The 17,221-nt window shown below is 43.2% G+C and overlaps 2 protein-coding genes across 8 annotated transcripts in view; both read left to right on the top strand.

Annotated features, from left to right (window-relative positions):
- Nucleotides 1–9,525, top strand: part of ehbp1l1a (EH domain binding protein 1-like 1a) — a 32,715-nt gene extending 23,190 nt beyond the window's left edge. For 4 of the 5 annotated variants that reach the window (XM_076147542.1, XM_076147470.1, XM_076147434.1 and 1 more), the window contains 12 exons: nucleotides 52–2,310; nucleotides 3,128–3,227; nucleotides 3,332–3,480; nucleotides 3,907–3,955; nucleotides 4,349–4,867; nucleotides 5,294–5,345; nucleotides 5,469–5,524; nucleotides 6,029–6,140; nucleotides 6,426–6,525; nucleotides 6,766–6,839; nucleotides 7,063–7,177; nucleotides 7,493–9,525. In XM_076147542.1, the coding sequence (XP_076003657.1) occupies nucleotides 52–2,310; nucleotides 3,128–3,227; nucleotides 3,332–3,480; nucleotides 3,907–3,955; nucleotides 4,349–4,867; nucleotides 5,294–5,345; nucleotides 5,469–5,524; nucleotides 6,029–6,140; nucleotides 6,426–6,525; nucleotides 6,766–6,839; nucleotides 7,063–7,177; nucleotides 7,493–7,586 (3,679 nt within the window). In that variant the 3' untranslated portion in view covers nucleotides 7,587–9,525. The remainder of the gene's footprint in view (nucleotides 1–51; nucleotides 2,311–3,127; nucleotides 3,228–3,331; nucleotides 3,481–3,906; nucleotides 3,956–4,348; nucleotides 4,868–5,293; nucleotides 5,346–5,468; nucleotides 5,525–6,028; nucleotides 6,141–6,425; nucleotides 6,526–6,765; nucleotides 6,840–7,062; nucleotides 7,178–7,492) is intronic. The other variant, XM_076147698.1, reaches the window with a different exon arrangement.
- A 121-nt stretch (nucleotides 9,526–9,646) lies between these two features.
- On the top strand, nucleotides 9,647–17,164 carry LOC142996119 (tyrosine-protein kinase receptor TYRO3). 3 transcript variants are annotated; one of them, XM_076147045.1, is made up of 15 exons: nucleotides 9,647–10,301; nucleotides 10,437–10,498; nucleotides 10,686–11,310; nucleotides 11,826–11,981; nucleotides 12,124–12,453; nucleotides 12,584–12,755; nucleotides 12,852–12,937; nucleotides 13,229–13,342; nucleotides 13,536–13,616; nucleotides 14,060–14,152; nucleotides 14,560–14,681; nucleotides 14,844–14,953; nucleotides 15,464–15,617; nucleotides 15,810–15,946; nucleotides 16,571–17,164. In XM_076147045.1, exons 1-15 carry the CDS (start codon nucleotides 10,238–10,240, stop codon nucleotides 16,896–16,898), a joined length of 2,634 nt encoding a protein of 877 aa, XP_076003160.1. In that variant the 5' UTR covers nucleotides 9,647–10,237; the 3' UTR covers nucleotides 16,899–17,164. The 3 variants fall into 3 exon arrangements, with proteins under 3 accessions (XP_076003160.1, XP_076003311.1, XP_076003228.1); XM_076147196.1 differs by having other exon boundaries at nucleotides 10,260–10,341; nucleotides 10,664–11,310; XM_076147113.1 differs by having other exon boundaries at nucleotides 10,275–10,301; nucleotides 10,664–11,310.
- Nucleotides 17,165–17,221: the final 57 nt, after the last annotated feature.

The raw sequence follows: 17,221 nt of genomic DNA, 5'->3' as shown, positions 1-17,221 counted from the left end.
ATGACAGTAAAGAATAGGAAATTCTGAAACTTTTCCTTTTGTGTCCTCAAGCCTCCAACAAACGAGTGCAGAAGAAATTTCAACTACTGCCCTACAACCAACATCTAATGAGCCTCTGTTACATGACGCGTCTGGTAATCACACAGAAGTTATCTCAGATAAACCCTCGGATCATGCGAAACTTACCCCTGTGGAAATTGAAGATGACATTGATGTTCCTCAGCGAGGCCGAAAGCACAGGAGAAGCATTCCCATCCCTCAGCAGAAAGAGTGCAGTCAAGAAAAAGTTCCTTTACGACCTTTGAGGAGGAAGGATAGTCTAACCCCAGACAGGAAACAGAAAACTCGAGTTAATACAGTCAATGAGGGGATGCCAACACTGTCAGCCTCTGACTTCTTTCCTCACAGTAAGAAAGGAGATGATAGACTTTCCCAAGGTCTTCAGATTCAAACCCAAGAATCTGTCTCTGCTCTGGCAATGGGACATAAAGATAAAGGTGAATCTGTGCAAGCATCTGACGATCTTGGGCCTCCTCGTTGTGTGAAAAGAAGAGATTCCAGTTTGCCACCCGAAGCTCCAAAGAAACCTGAGGTTTTGCCACAGTCGGAAGCCCCTCTCAAACCTTTAAGGAGAAAAGGGAGCATCCCAAGACGTACGAGTTCTAGTCCAGTAACTGATGACCAACAGAATTTGAAAGACAGATCTGCTGCTAGAGCCTTTGAGCCAGTTCCCCCTGACTGCTCTGTGAGAGGTTCCAAGGCCTCACGTTCCCCTGAACCTATAACAAACTTTGAGCCCCGTCAAACATCCACTCAGCTGATTTGCTCACAACCTGTGGAAAAAGAAGACCAAACAACCAAAGAACGGGATGCTGATTACAATAGGAGTACATCCTCACTGACAAACACAGAAAGAACGAGTTCTCCCTCTGAATTGTCCAGGAAAAACAGCAATTACCAGGCTTCTACTGAATTGACTCTTGTCCTGCAAACAAAGGGAGGAGACACCATCACACCAGAGCCAGAACCAGTACCAGAGTTGCATGTTGAGGACCCGACACATGTGTCAATCATCAAAAAGATACGCCTCCCACAATGTAGCAAGAAACGGTCTCAGAGCAAATCAGGAAAAACCCACAGTGAAAAGGAAAAGTCCATTATTCCAGATCTGACAAGGAACAATGTCGAGGATGTCCAAATGGTTGTGGGAGAGACAAAGCAGTCAGAGGTAGATGTCATCATCAAAATCACTTCTCAGAAATCAGACAATGCAATGTCAGACACAGAAATGGACAAGACATCCCTACCCATCCCAAGACCTCGCGTAAAGAAACGATTCAGTGGCTCTTTTCCAGATGACTTTAGAGCAACAGAAGCAATCTCTTTGCAACTGGATGTTTCTACGCCTGCCCAGGCCTATCAAGGGGAAGAGGCTGAGGCACCCAGGAAAGAAAGCCATTCACCTATTTCCTCAAGTACTGTTGAAGTAGTGATACACCAACACAGTACAAGAAACAGCACCCTTCCTCCTCTTTATCCTAGTGATCAACCATCTGCATCTCTAGGAGATGCAGCAGCCCCTGTGAAGATGAGAACAAGCAGAGAGAAAGTTGAGGATGGAAGCTTGCTACCTGTACCAAAACCAAGAGTAAAGAGGCGCCTCAGTGGATCATTCCCAGATAACTTCCAACCTTCTGGATTGTTGGACACAGTCATTGACACAACGGTTCATGAAACATTCCAACAGAGGGATCAGTCAAGTTTGCCTATTCCATTGCCTCGGCCTAAGAAACACTTCAGTGTGACCTATTCGGATAGCACGTCACCTGCAGACAGTTTATGCCCCATAGAAATGGGGTCCTCAGCCATGGAAGTAAAGGACGGCTCAACATCTTTGGATTCAAGTGTGATCTCAGAGGGTTTTGACGCTATACCAGGAACACATTTTGCTGCATCAGATTTGGAACAAGAAGTGTTAGTATGTTTGGGAGAGATTGATTTTCCTCTGGCGGATTCCGTAGAAGATGTTTCCAGTGAAAAGGTTTTGGAGGGGGGCACTGAAGACTGGACCTTTACTGATAAACCTGTTACAGCTTACTCTGAGAGAGCTACAGAGGCACCACATGGCAACGCAGATGTTGCTCTGGAAGTTCCCGTAGTCACATCTGCTCAGGATGATTGGCTGCATGTGGAGGAAGTTATAGTCAGGGAATCGTTGGAAACAAACGAAAGGAAACAAACGATTGACGAAGAGGCAGAGTTTGACTTTGTTTCTGTAGATGTAGCTGCTGGGTGTTTGGAAGGAGAAAGGTAAGATGAATTGATTCACACCATATGGGTACACTCATTTGATCAATATGCTTTACACCTGCAGTGTCCCAACGCTGCTGAACATTGTGAAATTAGTTTGAAGTTAGTTTTATGTCCCAATCTTTCCATCATTGAATAAGAACAGTCAACATTTAATTACAGAGGAGCACTCCAAAAGGCATTATTGTAATAGTTTTGTGACTGTGGCATACAAGACCAATTACTGTAATCTTAAAGCTGCCCTTTTCTGGTTTATTGAGGAAGTCAGTTACCTCTAGGTGTGTGTTTTAGCTGGTAACCATGCTTCAGACTAGATTTAGATGTGTTTTGGCCACTTGTCTTTTTGGCCATTTGTGTTTTTGTATTTTACATTTATCAGCTGTGTCGCAGGGAGGATCCTGCAGGAGTGTGAGACAGACGTATCACCGTGTTTTTTGAAAACATTGTTTTTTAGTCAACATTTTACTGTAAATAAGATTTATGTTGGACCACAGTAAGTGTGCCTGTTCCTGTGTTGATTTAGCTGCACCCTACTTGGATGTTTAGAGTAATCACAGTTCAAATTCGCAACTTGATGTTTTGACCAAGTTGTGCAAGCCTACATGGCTGTATCCTTTGTCTTTACAAAAGATAATGTCTCATATCTTCATCTTTTCTAATGATCATGTCTAACAATGTTTATTTTGTTTACATAGTTTTTTAACATCATGGTTTGCATAATCATCAATTAGATGCGTTTTGTTTTGCCTCATACATTTTGTTAAATGAAATTGCACATTTTACCAAATGTTTTGCTGTGCCTTTTGTTGGTTTTCAGGCAAAGGGAGACAGGAGCTGAATCCTCAGGTGGGCCTGCACCAGTGTCCCAGGGAAAGACGCGTCTAAGCCTCCCCCGAGATGGGGCTGCCTCTCAAGATGTAAGTTGAATTCATATGAATACACTTAACATTATACCATACATATACTACGCTTAGCTGTTGAATATAAACACGGACTAACTGTAACTGCCTGTGTTCCCCAGAGCCTTGTGACCTCCAGTCAGTCGTTACTGGAATGGTGTAAGGGGATCACACAAGGTCACAAGGGAGTGAGGATCACCAACTTCAGCACCTCCTGGAGGAACGGCTTGGCCTTCTGTGCCATCCTTCATCACTTCTATCCAGAAAAGATGTAAGAATTTACTGAAATAACTAACACACACAATGTTTGAACTCAATTGAACTTAATTACTTCCACCTTATATATTTACTTTCTGAGATTTGATTATTAATTATTGACCCAGGACATCTGTGATTTCATGAACTAATTTGGATTTAATTTGGAACTGCTGTGAAAATTACAGATGTGGGAGTGTTTAGTGTCTGGATGTGTGTGCTTGTTGTATGTGGAACATCTGACACATGTTGGATCAGGACATGATAAATATCACTGCGTATGTCTGTTCTTAAGAATCTCTGTTGTCAAATGTTTAAAAGCATCACGACTTCAACATTTATCTTCGAAAAACTACCAAAGATCAGCAGCAGTAGGTTTGCATTTCAGATACCTGGCACCATGATGTTTACCATGTCAACTTTATCTTTTTTGTCTGTGTAGAAATTACGAGTTGCTGGACCCTTACGACATCAAACACAACAATAAGAAGGTAACTGACACTCATGTCTTCATAAACGTAACAATCTTTCACCATTTTCACCTGTGTCACTATGTCATAACTCCCCTATTGTGGTAAGCAGATATGTTTAATCTACTGTATATTTGCTTTACGTGCAATGTCACCTGGACATGAAGTCTTAGCATCTCGTTGCTCTTGCTCAATCATTTGTAAGCGTGTGGTTACCACTGGTTGCCTAGATATGGTGTCTTGTGGTTGTTTCGCTTTTGAATTGTTTGGCCTCCTATATCCAATATGGCCCAGGGACAAGATGTCCCTTGACCTGTGATGACATGTGGAACAGCAAATTAGCTTAACATTCTTTTTGCAGTCCTTAAATGTTGAGGAACAAAGATAATCAGTTAAATTATCGTTATTTTGCAGGCCTTTGATGGCTTTGATGAGTTGGGAATCTCCAGGCTGATGGAGCCGTCAGACATGGTCATGCTAGCTGTGCCTGACCGCCTCATCGTCATGACCTACCTCAACCAGATCCGCACCCATTTCATTGGCCAGGAGCTCAGCGTGCTTCAAATAGAGAAGGACAGCAGCGAGTCCAGCTATGCGGTAGCAGCTGAGAACCAAGAGGACCCTGACCCAGAGGCTGCTGTCCGCTACTGCACCCAGAGGCTCCAGGAGCAGGGGATCACGCTTGAGACTAACGGCGGTACAGGCCAAGAAGAAGAGGAAGATGACAGTAAAAGCAATAAGGACATGGTTCCACCTCCCAGAACCAAACGGGTAGTGGTTGCTGGAGCAGGCGGGCCTCAACCGCCAGTAGCACCACCAAGGACTCACTTCATGTCCAAGTCAGGTTTCTCTCACGTGAAAGATGCAGATCTGGTTAAGAAGCGCAGGTCACAGCGAAGGAGTGGATCAGTTGAAGAAGCAGAAATATCTGTGGTATGATGTCATGTTTTTCTATCTTATCATATTTATTTTTAGTTTGTTTTTTCTTCTTAACTGATCATGTTACGCCTCCATGTACGCCCACAATTTTATGTAATTTGGTCACAGCTTCTGTGATAATTCAGTTACTGCCCACTGTATGACGCCCAGTTAAAATCTAAATGAGTGCTCAATCTTTGTGGTTTCTTTTGATCTGTGTACAATTTGGAGTCATAAATAAAAAAATGTGGAACACTCAAATTTTGGAAATATCCTCAAATATTAGCAAAACATTTTACGATTGCTTGTTGTGGAGCTGTGAACAAATCAGGGAGAATCGTGCTGTGTACGTAGGCGTAACATGCAACTCCAGCTTGTCAAGCTAAAATGTGAGTAACACTTTTTGGTTGTGGTTGTGGCGTGGTTGTGGTTGTGTGTTAGGTTGTGGCGGAACAGGAAGACGGTGTGACTACCCGAAGGAAGTCAGAAACAGGTAAGCGCTTCTTCAAAACAGCTTCAGCAGAATCCACATTGTTTGGAATTATTGTAATCAAGCCTTCTTAAAGTGACACAGATGATTTTACCAAAGTTTGTGATTTTTGGTTGTGTGTTGCAGAAGAGACCAGACGAGAGGCTGTGTCTTCTGCTGAGGAGGTCAGAGCAGAGGGTCAGGTCAGTGTCAGTATCTGAAGGTTTCGTAACCTTTACTGCACTTGAGAAGGAAAAATTCCACTTTTATATTGTCTGCATATTTCTTGTTCTACCGAGCTCATTCTGGCAGTCCGCATCTTGTTTAACACATATTAGAAGATAGGGAGAGCTGCAGTAATTATTCTGGAAAATTCGCAGTGCAGCATCATGGGGATCTGAGCTGATAGCTGATTAACAGGACAAACTCACTGACAAACAAACTTACACCTACAGGCAATTTATTTCCAGCTCAGCAGACTGCACATTTCCATCCCTTCATGCAGTCGCAGATGGGAAGTCCTTTCAAGTGTGGACATGTGTGTGCAGACACAAAATATTGGGACATCTGCCCATCTGCATCCGACAAGAAGTATCACATGATGCCGAAATGTGTTACTTCTCTTTGTTTGATGCAAATATGGCCATATTTACCTAACAATGTGTACACTTCACTTCCTGTATGTATATCCTTGTCCGTGCACACAGGACCCCAGTCAGTATGTGCTGAGTGAGATGGAAGCCCTGGAGGCGGAGCAGAAACATGTTGATAACAGAGCAGGAGTTGTCGAGCGCAAACTCAGACAACTCATGGAAACTGGTAAAAATTTAAATAAAATTTATAAATAAAAACAAAATCAATTATAAAACACACTCATCACTGTAAATTGGCTTAGGTTTGTAAGTAATGGAAGTTACTGAAGTTTTGGAATTTCATAGGCAAATAAGTAAAGAAACCCTGCATACATGTGGATGCACTATACTAAGAATCGATTATTGTGATGGTAGTTAATTCCACAATTTCCAACAAATATAAAAGTTTTGTTGTTCATTTTGATTCATTTTTGAATAGGCAAATGATTGTGATGGGATTTTCCTCTTCCAGGCAGTGACAAGTTAGATGAGGAGCGCTTGATTCAGGAATGGTTTGTGCTGGTCAACAAGAAGAACGCATTGATCAGAAGACAGGACCACCTACAGCTACTGTAAGACGTCCATCATACATCTGCACATACGTGACAAAGCAACTTTAAAAGTTCTTCTTTCCTGCTTTTACGTGTTACCTCTTAGACACATGATTAGGAAAAGTAGACAGATGTTTTACAGATGTTACATACATTTACCTCTCTACCACACCTGAACTCTGCCTGCCTGAGTGACATTTTAATGAATGATTAGTGACGATTATGAGTGCATCTTTTCAATCAATCAATTTCTTCTTACAGGCTGGAAGAACAAGATTTAGAGACGAAGTTTGAGCTGTTAAAGAAGGAGCTCAGGGACATGATGGCAATTGAAGGTGAGGTTTCAGTGCTAAATCGCACACCGTTACATGCGAACAATGCATTTGTAGCTTTCACCAAGATTTTACTCGATCAGATATAACACTCAAATGTCGCAGTACTTCATTGTAGTTGGGTATGTTGTAGTTTAGATGTTGGGAAGGTGTGCAACATGGTGGTAGATGTCCTTTTCGACCCTCATAGTCGTTCTTTTTCTTTGTTCTTCTCTTCACCATGCAGAGTGGCAGAAGACTCAGGCCCACAAACACAGGGAGCAGCTGCTGCTTCAGGAACTGGTTTCACTGGTCAACCAGAGAGACCAACTGGTCCATAACATGGACGCCAAAGAGAGAGGGTGAGACACACTTGCTTTGTGTTTGTCTGTGCACACAAATGCACACACACGCATACAAACAAATTCCATTCTGTTTGTAAACAAATTCACAACCTTTCTGGGATTAATTACAAATGTCCTTAGTAGAAGCAGTTTGTAGGTCCTGACCACTTATGACCAAATGTTATGATAATTTAGTAGAAGACTTGTTCATTAGCCTTCAGATTCACAGAAATATAAGAAAATATGGCTGAATGAGGTGCGATGCTGTACAAAAAGAATGTCAACAGTATATCATGCCCAGTCTTCATCCGTGTCCTTTGTCCTGGTCCGCAGAGCTCTTGAGGAAGACGAGCGTCTGGAACGAGGCCTGGAGCAGCGGCGGAGGAAATACGATAAGCTGCAGAAAGAGAAGTGCGTGATGCAGTAATTCTGACGTTTACAGCCGACAGAATCACAATCAGAGGGACGAACGGAAAGCGAGGTTCTTGCAGAATCATCGCCGGCTGTGCAGTGAGGAAGGCTTCACAGAGGAAGTTTATGGCTTCCTGTTGGGACTTAATCAGCGAAAGTGTTCTTCAAACTTTAACGTGCGATCTTGTGCAGCCGTTGGTGAGCTGTAAACGAGGAGTCTGAGCTGTACACCCTGGCTTCTGTGCAGTATTTCTTCATTGTTATTGTTACAGAACGTGAGCGTGGAGTGTGTGTGTGTGTGTGTGTGTGTTGTAATATTCATTATATTTTGGTACACATTTAAAAAGATTCTAATATCTTATACTTACCTTTTTGGATTGTCAATAACGATCATTTATAATAATATAATAACGATTTTTTTTAAGGCAGAACTGCTCTGTTGAGGAGTCGAACCATTGAACCACTGCATGTTAGCAAACAAACACGATAACGTGTGATCTGATTCTACGTTTTCGGAGGGGGGGTGATGGTCCTGGAGCCTCCATCTGCTGAAATCAATGAGCCGATGGAATCTAATGGCCAAATGTTGTTGTCTTTGATTGTAAACATGCATAAAAATCCAAACATTATCATTAATTGACATAAAGACGTTGTTTATGTTTGAATCTTGTTGCAGTTTAACATAGGAGAGAAGAAATGTGCCTGCGGTCAGATTGGAAATGAGGAGGTCTGAAATGTTTACGTCACATCAGAGGTCTCCAAACTTAGTGATGAACTTAATTTAAGGTTTTACTAATTATTTGTTTTAATCAAAGTTAGTGAAAGCTTTGTGAAAGCTTGGTGTAGGAAACTTTTATAATCCATACAGATGTTACTACGTGGTTTACTCAAAGGGTTCACACAATATTAACAATCAGGAGTCAGTGTTTGGTATCCTCAGCTTCCATCTCCTCTTCCTCTTCACCTTCCTCTTTAAGTGGAAAAAATACGTTTTTACTACTGTTTCACTGAAAGCTTTTTCTGTCCTGGAGTTTTGTTGTTTGTGTGAGCATTTACAGTTCCCATGATACTTTTCTGCTCGTGTTGCATTACAGTGGGATTTCAGGAGAGGAGTGTGTTACAGTGAAAGTTTCATACCTTTGATTTGCACTACCTGTAAAGTTTGAACATACTAAAGATGTTTGAATGCTTTTATTTTTTAGGGTACGAGTACTTCCTCCGTCTTGCTGTGAACTATAAACTCTACTGAACTACAACACGACAGCCCTCTTGTCACTATATGATGCAGCTGCACCTTTAAACAGAAATAGTAATGATGTCCAAATCTGTGATTGAAATTAAATATTTACAGATTTTATGTCGTAAGTCAGCAATTAGACGACAGAACACTGCAAAAAATAAAATAAGAAATAAAATCTTTAGCTTCCAAACTCCACTGGAATTTATTTTAAACATTGCAATTCATAAAACTGCAACTTATTATTTAACAAAACTAAATGAATAATAATGTGACAAATCACCTTTATAGAGGAAGTCTAATGGTGCAAATTTTCTCTCTTATCGCGCCCCCTGCAATTCATCTTTGGGAACCACTTTTCAAAGTGCAAGTGGATTTGATTTATTTACAAAGGGGAACAACTCAAAAAGTAGATTTCAAAAATGTCAAGTGAACCAATATTTTCAAGGTAAAGACCAAAAAGGAGGAGAGTCTTTTAGAAATACAAACAAATGTGTTGAATAAATAAATAATAACAAAATAACAGGCTCATAACACGTCACACAAGCAGCATATTGACTTTCTATTGGCTTTGATAAAAACAAATGAATTCATTGTTTAAACTGTTACATGCTGTTGTGAACAAACATCTCATGACGTTATTGAATAATCTCAATGATTCATCCTTTTCCCAAGTAATCCACCTTTAAAATTAATGACGAAGGCAAAAATGAGTCAGTGCTTCGCAGAAAAAATAGAGGAAGTGAGAATTGTTGCTCAATTTAGGACTAACACCAGACCTGACCTCATGAGGCACCAGGGCCTTGTGTTGGACCAACTTGGGTTACTGACACTTGAATAATGCTTCATTTCTAAGCTACTTGCACTTAGAGGGTAAAATGATAAAATGAAAATTAACATTTGAATCATCTTTACCCTCAGTCCAGTCATCTCAGTTTGACTTTTGGTGTTTAGATGTCAAACCTTTATTTGTTTTTTAATTCACAAATTAATACACAAATAAAAAGAAGAAAAATAACACGTTTGATAGATTTTTCATCAGGAATGCAAAATAAGAAATAATTAAAAATAGAAAAAAAGGAGCTTGTTTTTTTCCTCCCAGATAAAGACTGAGAAAGGGGCCCAATATGCTTCAGGGCCCCAAATCATTAGGGTGGTAGTAAATAAGTAGTATTGAAATCAAATTTTTAGTAATTTATTTGTACAGCTCAATATCACATAATGTCTCAAAGGGCTTTATTACTATTAAAAGTTGCAGCAGCAGCTGTAATGAGTTAGTCAGTAGAGCAGAAAAGGGGGGGGGGCGTGTCCGCAGAGGAGGATATCCGAATGTAGTTACAACATTCCTCCTTGTAAACACTCTGGGATCCGACCCTGATCCTCTGCCAGGCTGATCTGACTCCTCTGGCTTTGCGTCCGAGCCCAGGACCATGTGGTCTGTCGGGGCTGTGATCCTGCTGCTGTGGACCTGCCGGGGCTGTGACGCAGAGGACGGTGAGGACATTTCTGGTTATTGTTTCAGAGCCTTGACACTGTAAGTTGTTAATGCAAAGGTGGGATCGTGTTTACACAGAGGGGTCAGAGGTCATCCAAGGCCTTCATGAGAATAAACGTTTTGTCTCTGTGCAGTCGAAATTTTTCACTCGGACTCACACAGCAGACTGAGGTGGACGTCTGAACCCAGGAACCAGGTCAGAAATCATCACTTTATACTTTAATGTTCTAATGTCATCAAAAAAACAACATGACTTAAAGACATGAAGATGTATATGTATATAATATTATTTTATATTAGAATATAATATATGAAGACATCGACTGCATGGTGCTGCGTCTTTCTTCTGTTTGGGCTCCAGCTTTGATCTTTCCTGTCTGCAGTGGACTAAAGTCCCGCTGAGATTAGCCCCAGACTGGCAGGACACCATCCCAGTGTACCAGGCCTGTTCCCACAGCCGACCCAGGACTCTCTTAAGTCAATGGATGGAGCGTAAAGACGCCCACCATCTGCTGCTGGACATCGTCTTCGCTCAGGAGGCAGAGCCGTCCGGGCTGTCCAGCCCCCTGCAGGTTTACCTGTTTGACTCAGACTCGCCTGTCACTGCTTTCAGACAAGGGGGGAAAGTCCTGGACCTCCAGACCTCCAATCCGTTCCCTTCTTCAGTGGGGCAAAACCAGATTTCCAGCTACCTGAACCGCAGTCTGGCCCTGAGCCTGGGCACCGTCAGCATGCAGGGCTTCCATGTCGGCTTCTCCTACACAGGAACCTGTGTGTTTGTAGTGTCTATCAGACTATTTTACAGGAGGTGCCCTGGATCTGTGCAGGACCTTGTCAGGTTTGAGGGGTTGGGGGCCGGCTCGGGGCCCCAGAGGGGCTCCTGTGTGGAAGGGGCCACGGAGGTTTTCCAGCCTGTGAGACAGTGCCGGATGGATGGCACGTGGGGGCCCCAGCGGGGGGGCTGTGACTGCAGACCAGGACATGAACTCAGCGGTGACACCTGTCAAGGTACGGGGAGGAATAATTGAGTTATCTTGTACTTTTTATATACAGAAAGCAGCCGCGGTGGTTCCTCACTTTTGCCTCTTGTCCTCCTCTGCTGCTCGGTCTCTTCTCCTGCTTTCACTTCCTCTCTCTCTTCGATTTGTTCCTTATTCTGTTTTTAGTTCAGTAGAGTAGAGTTCCTGCGTGTTTCATGAAAACTGTGATTCATGGCTCAAAATAAGACCAGAAGTGCAGCAGTCTGCACATTTCACCATAAAAAATCAGAGTGGAACTTAAGAAATCAAACAACAAGCAGGCAAACAAACAGACACTTTCCAGACATAAACATTTGAACCTGGTGCATATTTCTTCAGGGCAGTATGAAGCCTCTGAGGACAGACTCCCTCATACTGCCCTTATGCAACACATCTCGTATACTCAGAGAGCAGCAGGTTCCATGCGTGTGTGTGGCTTAATGTTTGCCTTGATTTGTTAAGTGTGGTGGGCACATAAATGCAGTGACGTTTCCTTGGTTACAGCCTGTAGGATGGGCCACTACAAAGCAGCCAATGAGAGCGGAGGCTGCCGGGTGTGTCCACCGAACAGCAGAACGCATGGGGAGGCGGCGGAGACATGCGACTGTCTGCAGGGCTTCGGCCGCCTGACCTCTGACCCCTATTACCTGGGCTGCACCAGTAAGACACACAGACATACATCAGTTTGATGATGATGATGATGATGATGATGATTTTGACAACAGAATCTAACTTATAGTGTTTTTACTGTTGTACATCTAAAGTGTATGTGAGGGTTAACGTGCACCCATGTGGTCCTCAGAGCCACCCTCCGCCCCTGTGGACGTCACCGTGCGTCGCCACAACGACTCGGCACTGACCCTGCTGTGGGAGCCTCCTCATGACCGCGGTGGCAGAGAGGAAGTGACGTACGACATCAAATGTTTGGAGAAGGAAGCTGAGGCCGCGGTGGCGTGGGGGCGGTGTGGGGAGGAAGTTGTTCTCGTGTCGGAAGGACTCGGCAGAACGGTGGTCAGCATAATGGGACTGAACCCACAACACAACTACATGTTCTCTGTGCAGGCCTGGAACGCTCTGTCCACGCAGCAGGGGGCGTCGCTGTCATCCAGCGCCTCCGTGACCATTCACAGATGTATGTGGAGCTCATCTGCATTACTGAAGTCATGTCAAGTGTATTTCACGTGTAGCCCAATATCCCTTCATTGTCTGAAGAAAGCGTCGCAATTTCTGTTAATTTCTACGTCATATTTGAAATCTTCCAGTGAAAGTTCCTGTGATTGTGACCTCAAACCCCACTGAGGTGACGCCGTTTCCTCAGCACAGGCGCTCTGTGTGGCTGATGGCCAGTGTCATTGTTCTATGTGGAGGCCTGCTGGTCTTCATTGTGATTTCTGTCGCCGTTTGTACCCTGCGTCCAACCTTCACCAGACTCAGGTGAGGGGGACTCAGCATTTTAACAGGACATCCGTTTCTGTAAATGCAGGTGTAAGAATGATAAATCCATATTATGCATTATGTGTGTGCATAAAGGTGTGAACAGGAAGTAGAACTTCTGCCGATGAACCCTGGCATTCCCTTTCGACGCCATGAGGGCCTAGAATCACTGCAGACCAACGGTAAACATTAAATTCCCACACACTGATTGGTCAATTCGGCGTTTCTTTCAGAAACAGGAAGTGCATTTTATCGCCAGTATTCTGACAAGTAGGATGTGATTGGTCAGTCACGTGAGCAAATTGCACTTCTGCACCAACCAGATATTTCTACCTTTATTGTCCACTAGTAGTCAAGTTCAGCTTTGAGGTGCTTTGTGCACAATTGTACATGTCACAAGGTAGCACAGTGGAAAACAAATAGATTTCCTTTAACAAGAATGAATAAATCCTGTGACTTCCTGTTTGCTCCAGATGCAGACAGCGTGCTCCAGCTGCTGGAGGGGCTCGGGCCCAGACTGCTGGACAGTCTGAAGGAGGTGCTGGTAGAGCGAAACACACTCACCCTGGGCAAAGAGCTCGGCAAAGGTCAGGTCACCCTCATCACTAGCTGGCTGTCTACATGACCGAGCTAATCCATCATCCAACTCTGTTACTGATGTACTGAGTTAATGACCTCATAATACATATATGGCCTCACAGTATGGATTAGACACTAAAGGCTTTCACTCAGACTGAATGAATGACTGCTAACGTTGATTCATTCTTTCTGATGGCGAAGGAGAGTTTGGCTCAGTATATGAAGGCGTCTTCACACCACAGGAAGGCCTGGACATGAAGGTGGCTGTGAAGACCATGAGAGGTTTGCACATCACTCTTCTTCTTTTCCTTTTGGCTGCTCCCTTCAGGGGTCGCCACAGCAAGTCATCCGTCTCCATCCACCCCTATCCTCTGCATTCTCTTCTGTTACACCAACTAACCTCATATCCTCCTTCACTACATCCATATATCTCTTCTTTGGTCTTCCTCTAGGCCTCCTGCCTGGAAGTTCCCACCTTAGCATCCTTTTCCCAATAAATTCACTATCCCTCCTCTGTATATGTCCAAACCATCTCAGTCTGGCCTCTCTGACTTTATCTCCAAAACATCTAACATGTGCCGTCCCTCTTATGTACTCATTCATGATCCTATCCATCCTTGTCACTCCCAAAGAGAACCTCAAACTCCACTACTGTGTATATTTACTAATTTCCATTGAAACTCTTCAGTGGATTTCTCACTCCTGGGGTTTTCTTTCTCATCCAGTGGGAATCCACAGTCAGGCGGATTTACATGACTTCCTGACCGAGGCAGAGACAATGAAGCACTTTGATCACGTTAACGTGGTCAAACTACTCGGTAACCCATCACACATGACTCAACACCTTCACTCCATCTTCATCTCGTCTGCATACTTCTTGTTTTACTGAGCTCACTCTTGCAGTCAGCATCTCATTTGATTTAGCAGCAAAAACCAAAATGTTTGTCTTTGTGTAAATGTGACCTTTGTTGTTGGAGTTGTAGTGGTTATTAGCAGCCTGGTCCAGAGTAGAGAAGCTCTGTTTACCGCTTTGCCTCTCTGTTCATGTGTCCCTCATTTCTGAGTAAGGAGAGTGACTACCTCTCTTTCTATTTCATTTGTCATAAGTCATGGTCTCTATTTCAGGAAACCTAGAATTCCCTTCATGAAAAGAAATGGAACTAAAATCACCTTGGTGTGTGTGTGTGTGTGTGTGTGTGTGTGTGTGTGTGTGTGTGACCTCTAGGGGTCACTGTACAGAGAGAGCAAGATTCCCCTCTTCCTGTTCCTCTGGTCATTCTGCCTTTCATGAAGCATGGAGACCTGCGGCGTTTCCTCATCGCCACACGCTACGGCGACATTCCTATGGTGAGATATCTAAAGCTGGAGGTCAACAAATGTATGTGTATGCCTTTGATTAGTGAACCATACATGGAACCGAGTATTTTCAGGTGCTTTTCAGGTGCTGTTACTCATTATAATTTTCATCTCAGTACTTTTCTGACTATTTGTATCTGCCCTCTGTCTTAGTTTGTGCCCGTCCAGACTCTGCTGCGCTTCATGGTGGACATCTCAGCAGGAATGGAGTATCTGAGCTCTGTGGGGCTTCTGCACAGGGACTTGGCTGCACGCAACTGCATGTGAGTCCGCTAGAGGGCGACAGAGTCAAAGCTAGACATCAACGACTCCTTGTTCATAGAAGACAGACAGACAGACAGACAGAGACACAGGCCTCACAAATCAGTATTCAATAATATTATAACCAGCTCAGAGGTCACAACAAAAGGCAAAATAGGCGTGAGCAAATTAACAATCAGCTTAAGGAAATTATAAACAAAGGACATGCAAAGGAAATAATGGTGCTTTCTGCAGGTTGGTAAACACCCTGAGGACTGAGCAGGCAGGTTTTCATATCAGGAACACTGGCCAGGTGCTCCCAGCTAGAACTTATGTAGCTCCACCCAACTAGGAACCTGAAACACAAAACACATTCATACGTACACACACCAAGACCCAAAGCCAAGTCAAGTCTCCACCAAGTTCACCACACTGGTGAAAGTACATTAAGCTGTTTAGTGAATGATAACAAGATCATTTGGTCAAGAATTTCTTGATTGGTTCCTCGATTAACTGATGTGTTTGTCTGGCAGGCTCGGTGATAACCTCCGGGTGTGTGTGGCCGACTTTGGTCTGTCAAAGCAAAGCAGCGATTATTACCGTCAGAGAGTCTCCATCAGAGTGCCCATTAAGTGGATGGCCATAGAGAGCGTGTCCGAGTCCATCTACACCACCAAGACTGATGTGGTGAGTTTTTCCCTCTGAAGGTGTCCACTTCATCCAGAACAAAAACAATAGTTTGAAAATGACTGATTTTGAAATGATACTTTTAAGCACTGAATCTTACACCCCCCCATACAGCTATCTAGCAATGTATATTTACAGTATATGTATCTATAAGTATCACACAAACTGTGTCTGACTTCTCTGTCCTCTTAGTGGTCGTTCGGCGTAACCATGTGGGAGATCATGTCTGGTGGGAGGACTCCCTATCCTGGTGTCCACAACCAGGAGGTGCTGGATCTGCTCCTGTCTGGACACAGGCTCAAACAGCCAGAGGACTGTGACCACAGAGTGTGAGTTCCTGTCATTTTAACTCTTTCAGTGACCAGCGATCAAACAAACGCACCTCCCCAGCACACAGAGAGCGGAGGACACTGTGTGTTCAGTGTTCAGGCTCTGTTTTTCACTGATAGGGCAGCAGAGTAACAGTGACATATTTGTGAGTGTATCAGAAGAGGATAGTGACACTATGACGTGATGGTGGAAAACTGTGGGGAACTGAAACATTCACAGAGGTGCCAAATGCCAAAATGCTAAAATGCTCCGCCTTTGTGGTAACATTCTGCATTTTTGCGTCTGGTTTACATGTGATAAAATCTGAAGGAGGAACGTGGAGGAACCACGTCATGTACATACAGGTCAATCAATCAAATAGATACTGATAATTTGAATATTTTTGGGGTTTTGTAACCTGAACTTACAGCTTCACGACCATATTCATACAAAACTGAGAAAGAAGTACAACAATTTTGTTTCACATGACCTCAATTCACCTATTCTTGTCAGAATATGGGTCAGAAACAGTAAAGGTTGATATTAATAAATGATGTGATGCGTACCTACATACACATATATAAAACATTCTGTTTATTTAATTTTGTATAAATAAGTATATTTACCACTGGTCCCCCGCTCAGCTATGCAGTGATGCGGACCTGCTGGGACCAGGATCCGGCTCGGAGGCCTGACTTCAGAGACCTGGGTAAGACACTGAAAGGTCTTCTGTCAGAGCTTCCGGTGCTGGAGCCCAGCCTGGAGGTCTGCTACATCAACCAGGGCCTGGAGGCCGCTGCCTCGGCTCTCCCTCTGGATCCACACATAGACTTTGAAGAAAAGTTGGGGAACGTCTACCTGCCTGCACCCATGGGTGCTGGTGCATGCAAAGATGAGGATGAGGAAGAAGAGGAGGGTTACCTACTGTTTATCAAAAGTGATTCAGGGGTTAAAGGAGATGATAATTTGTAAACAGGGTTTTCATTCAGCTGCTTTAAGTCACTAGCAGCTTGAAAAACTCCAATGTCAAAATAGCTTGACCAGCACTGTATGTATTGTTTTTCTTGTTTATTGTTACATATACAGTGAGCACTGGGAAAAGTGCTCCATTCTATTTACCTTTTATATAAAAGTAATTATACTGTATCTTTACAATTGAGTATTAGGGCCTCTGTTAATATTTTGAGCAGATGAAATGTTCTGAAAGTAAATATTAGGATATTATTTCTTCTTCTAAAAAAAAAATTATTCTCAAGATTGTCCCTGAATTATTACAACTTTATTTTTTTTATGAC

Source organism: Genypterus blacodes, unplaced genomic scaffold, assembly GCF_046128005.1.
Source record: "Genypterus blacodes isolate CSIRO-AG114 ecotype Tasmania unplaced genomic scaffold, CSIRO-AGI_Gbla_v1 ptg000002l_1, whole genome shotgun sequence".
NCBI lineage: Eukaryota > Metazoa > Chordata > Actinopteri > Ophidiiformes > Ophidiidae > Genypterus > Genypterus blacodes.
The sequence above is the reverse complement of the archived record's forward strand: the minus strand, read 5'-3'. Positions and strand labels throughout refer to the sequence as shown.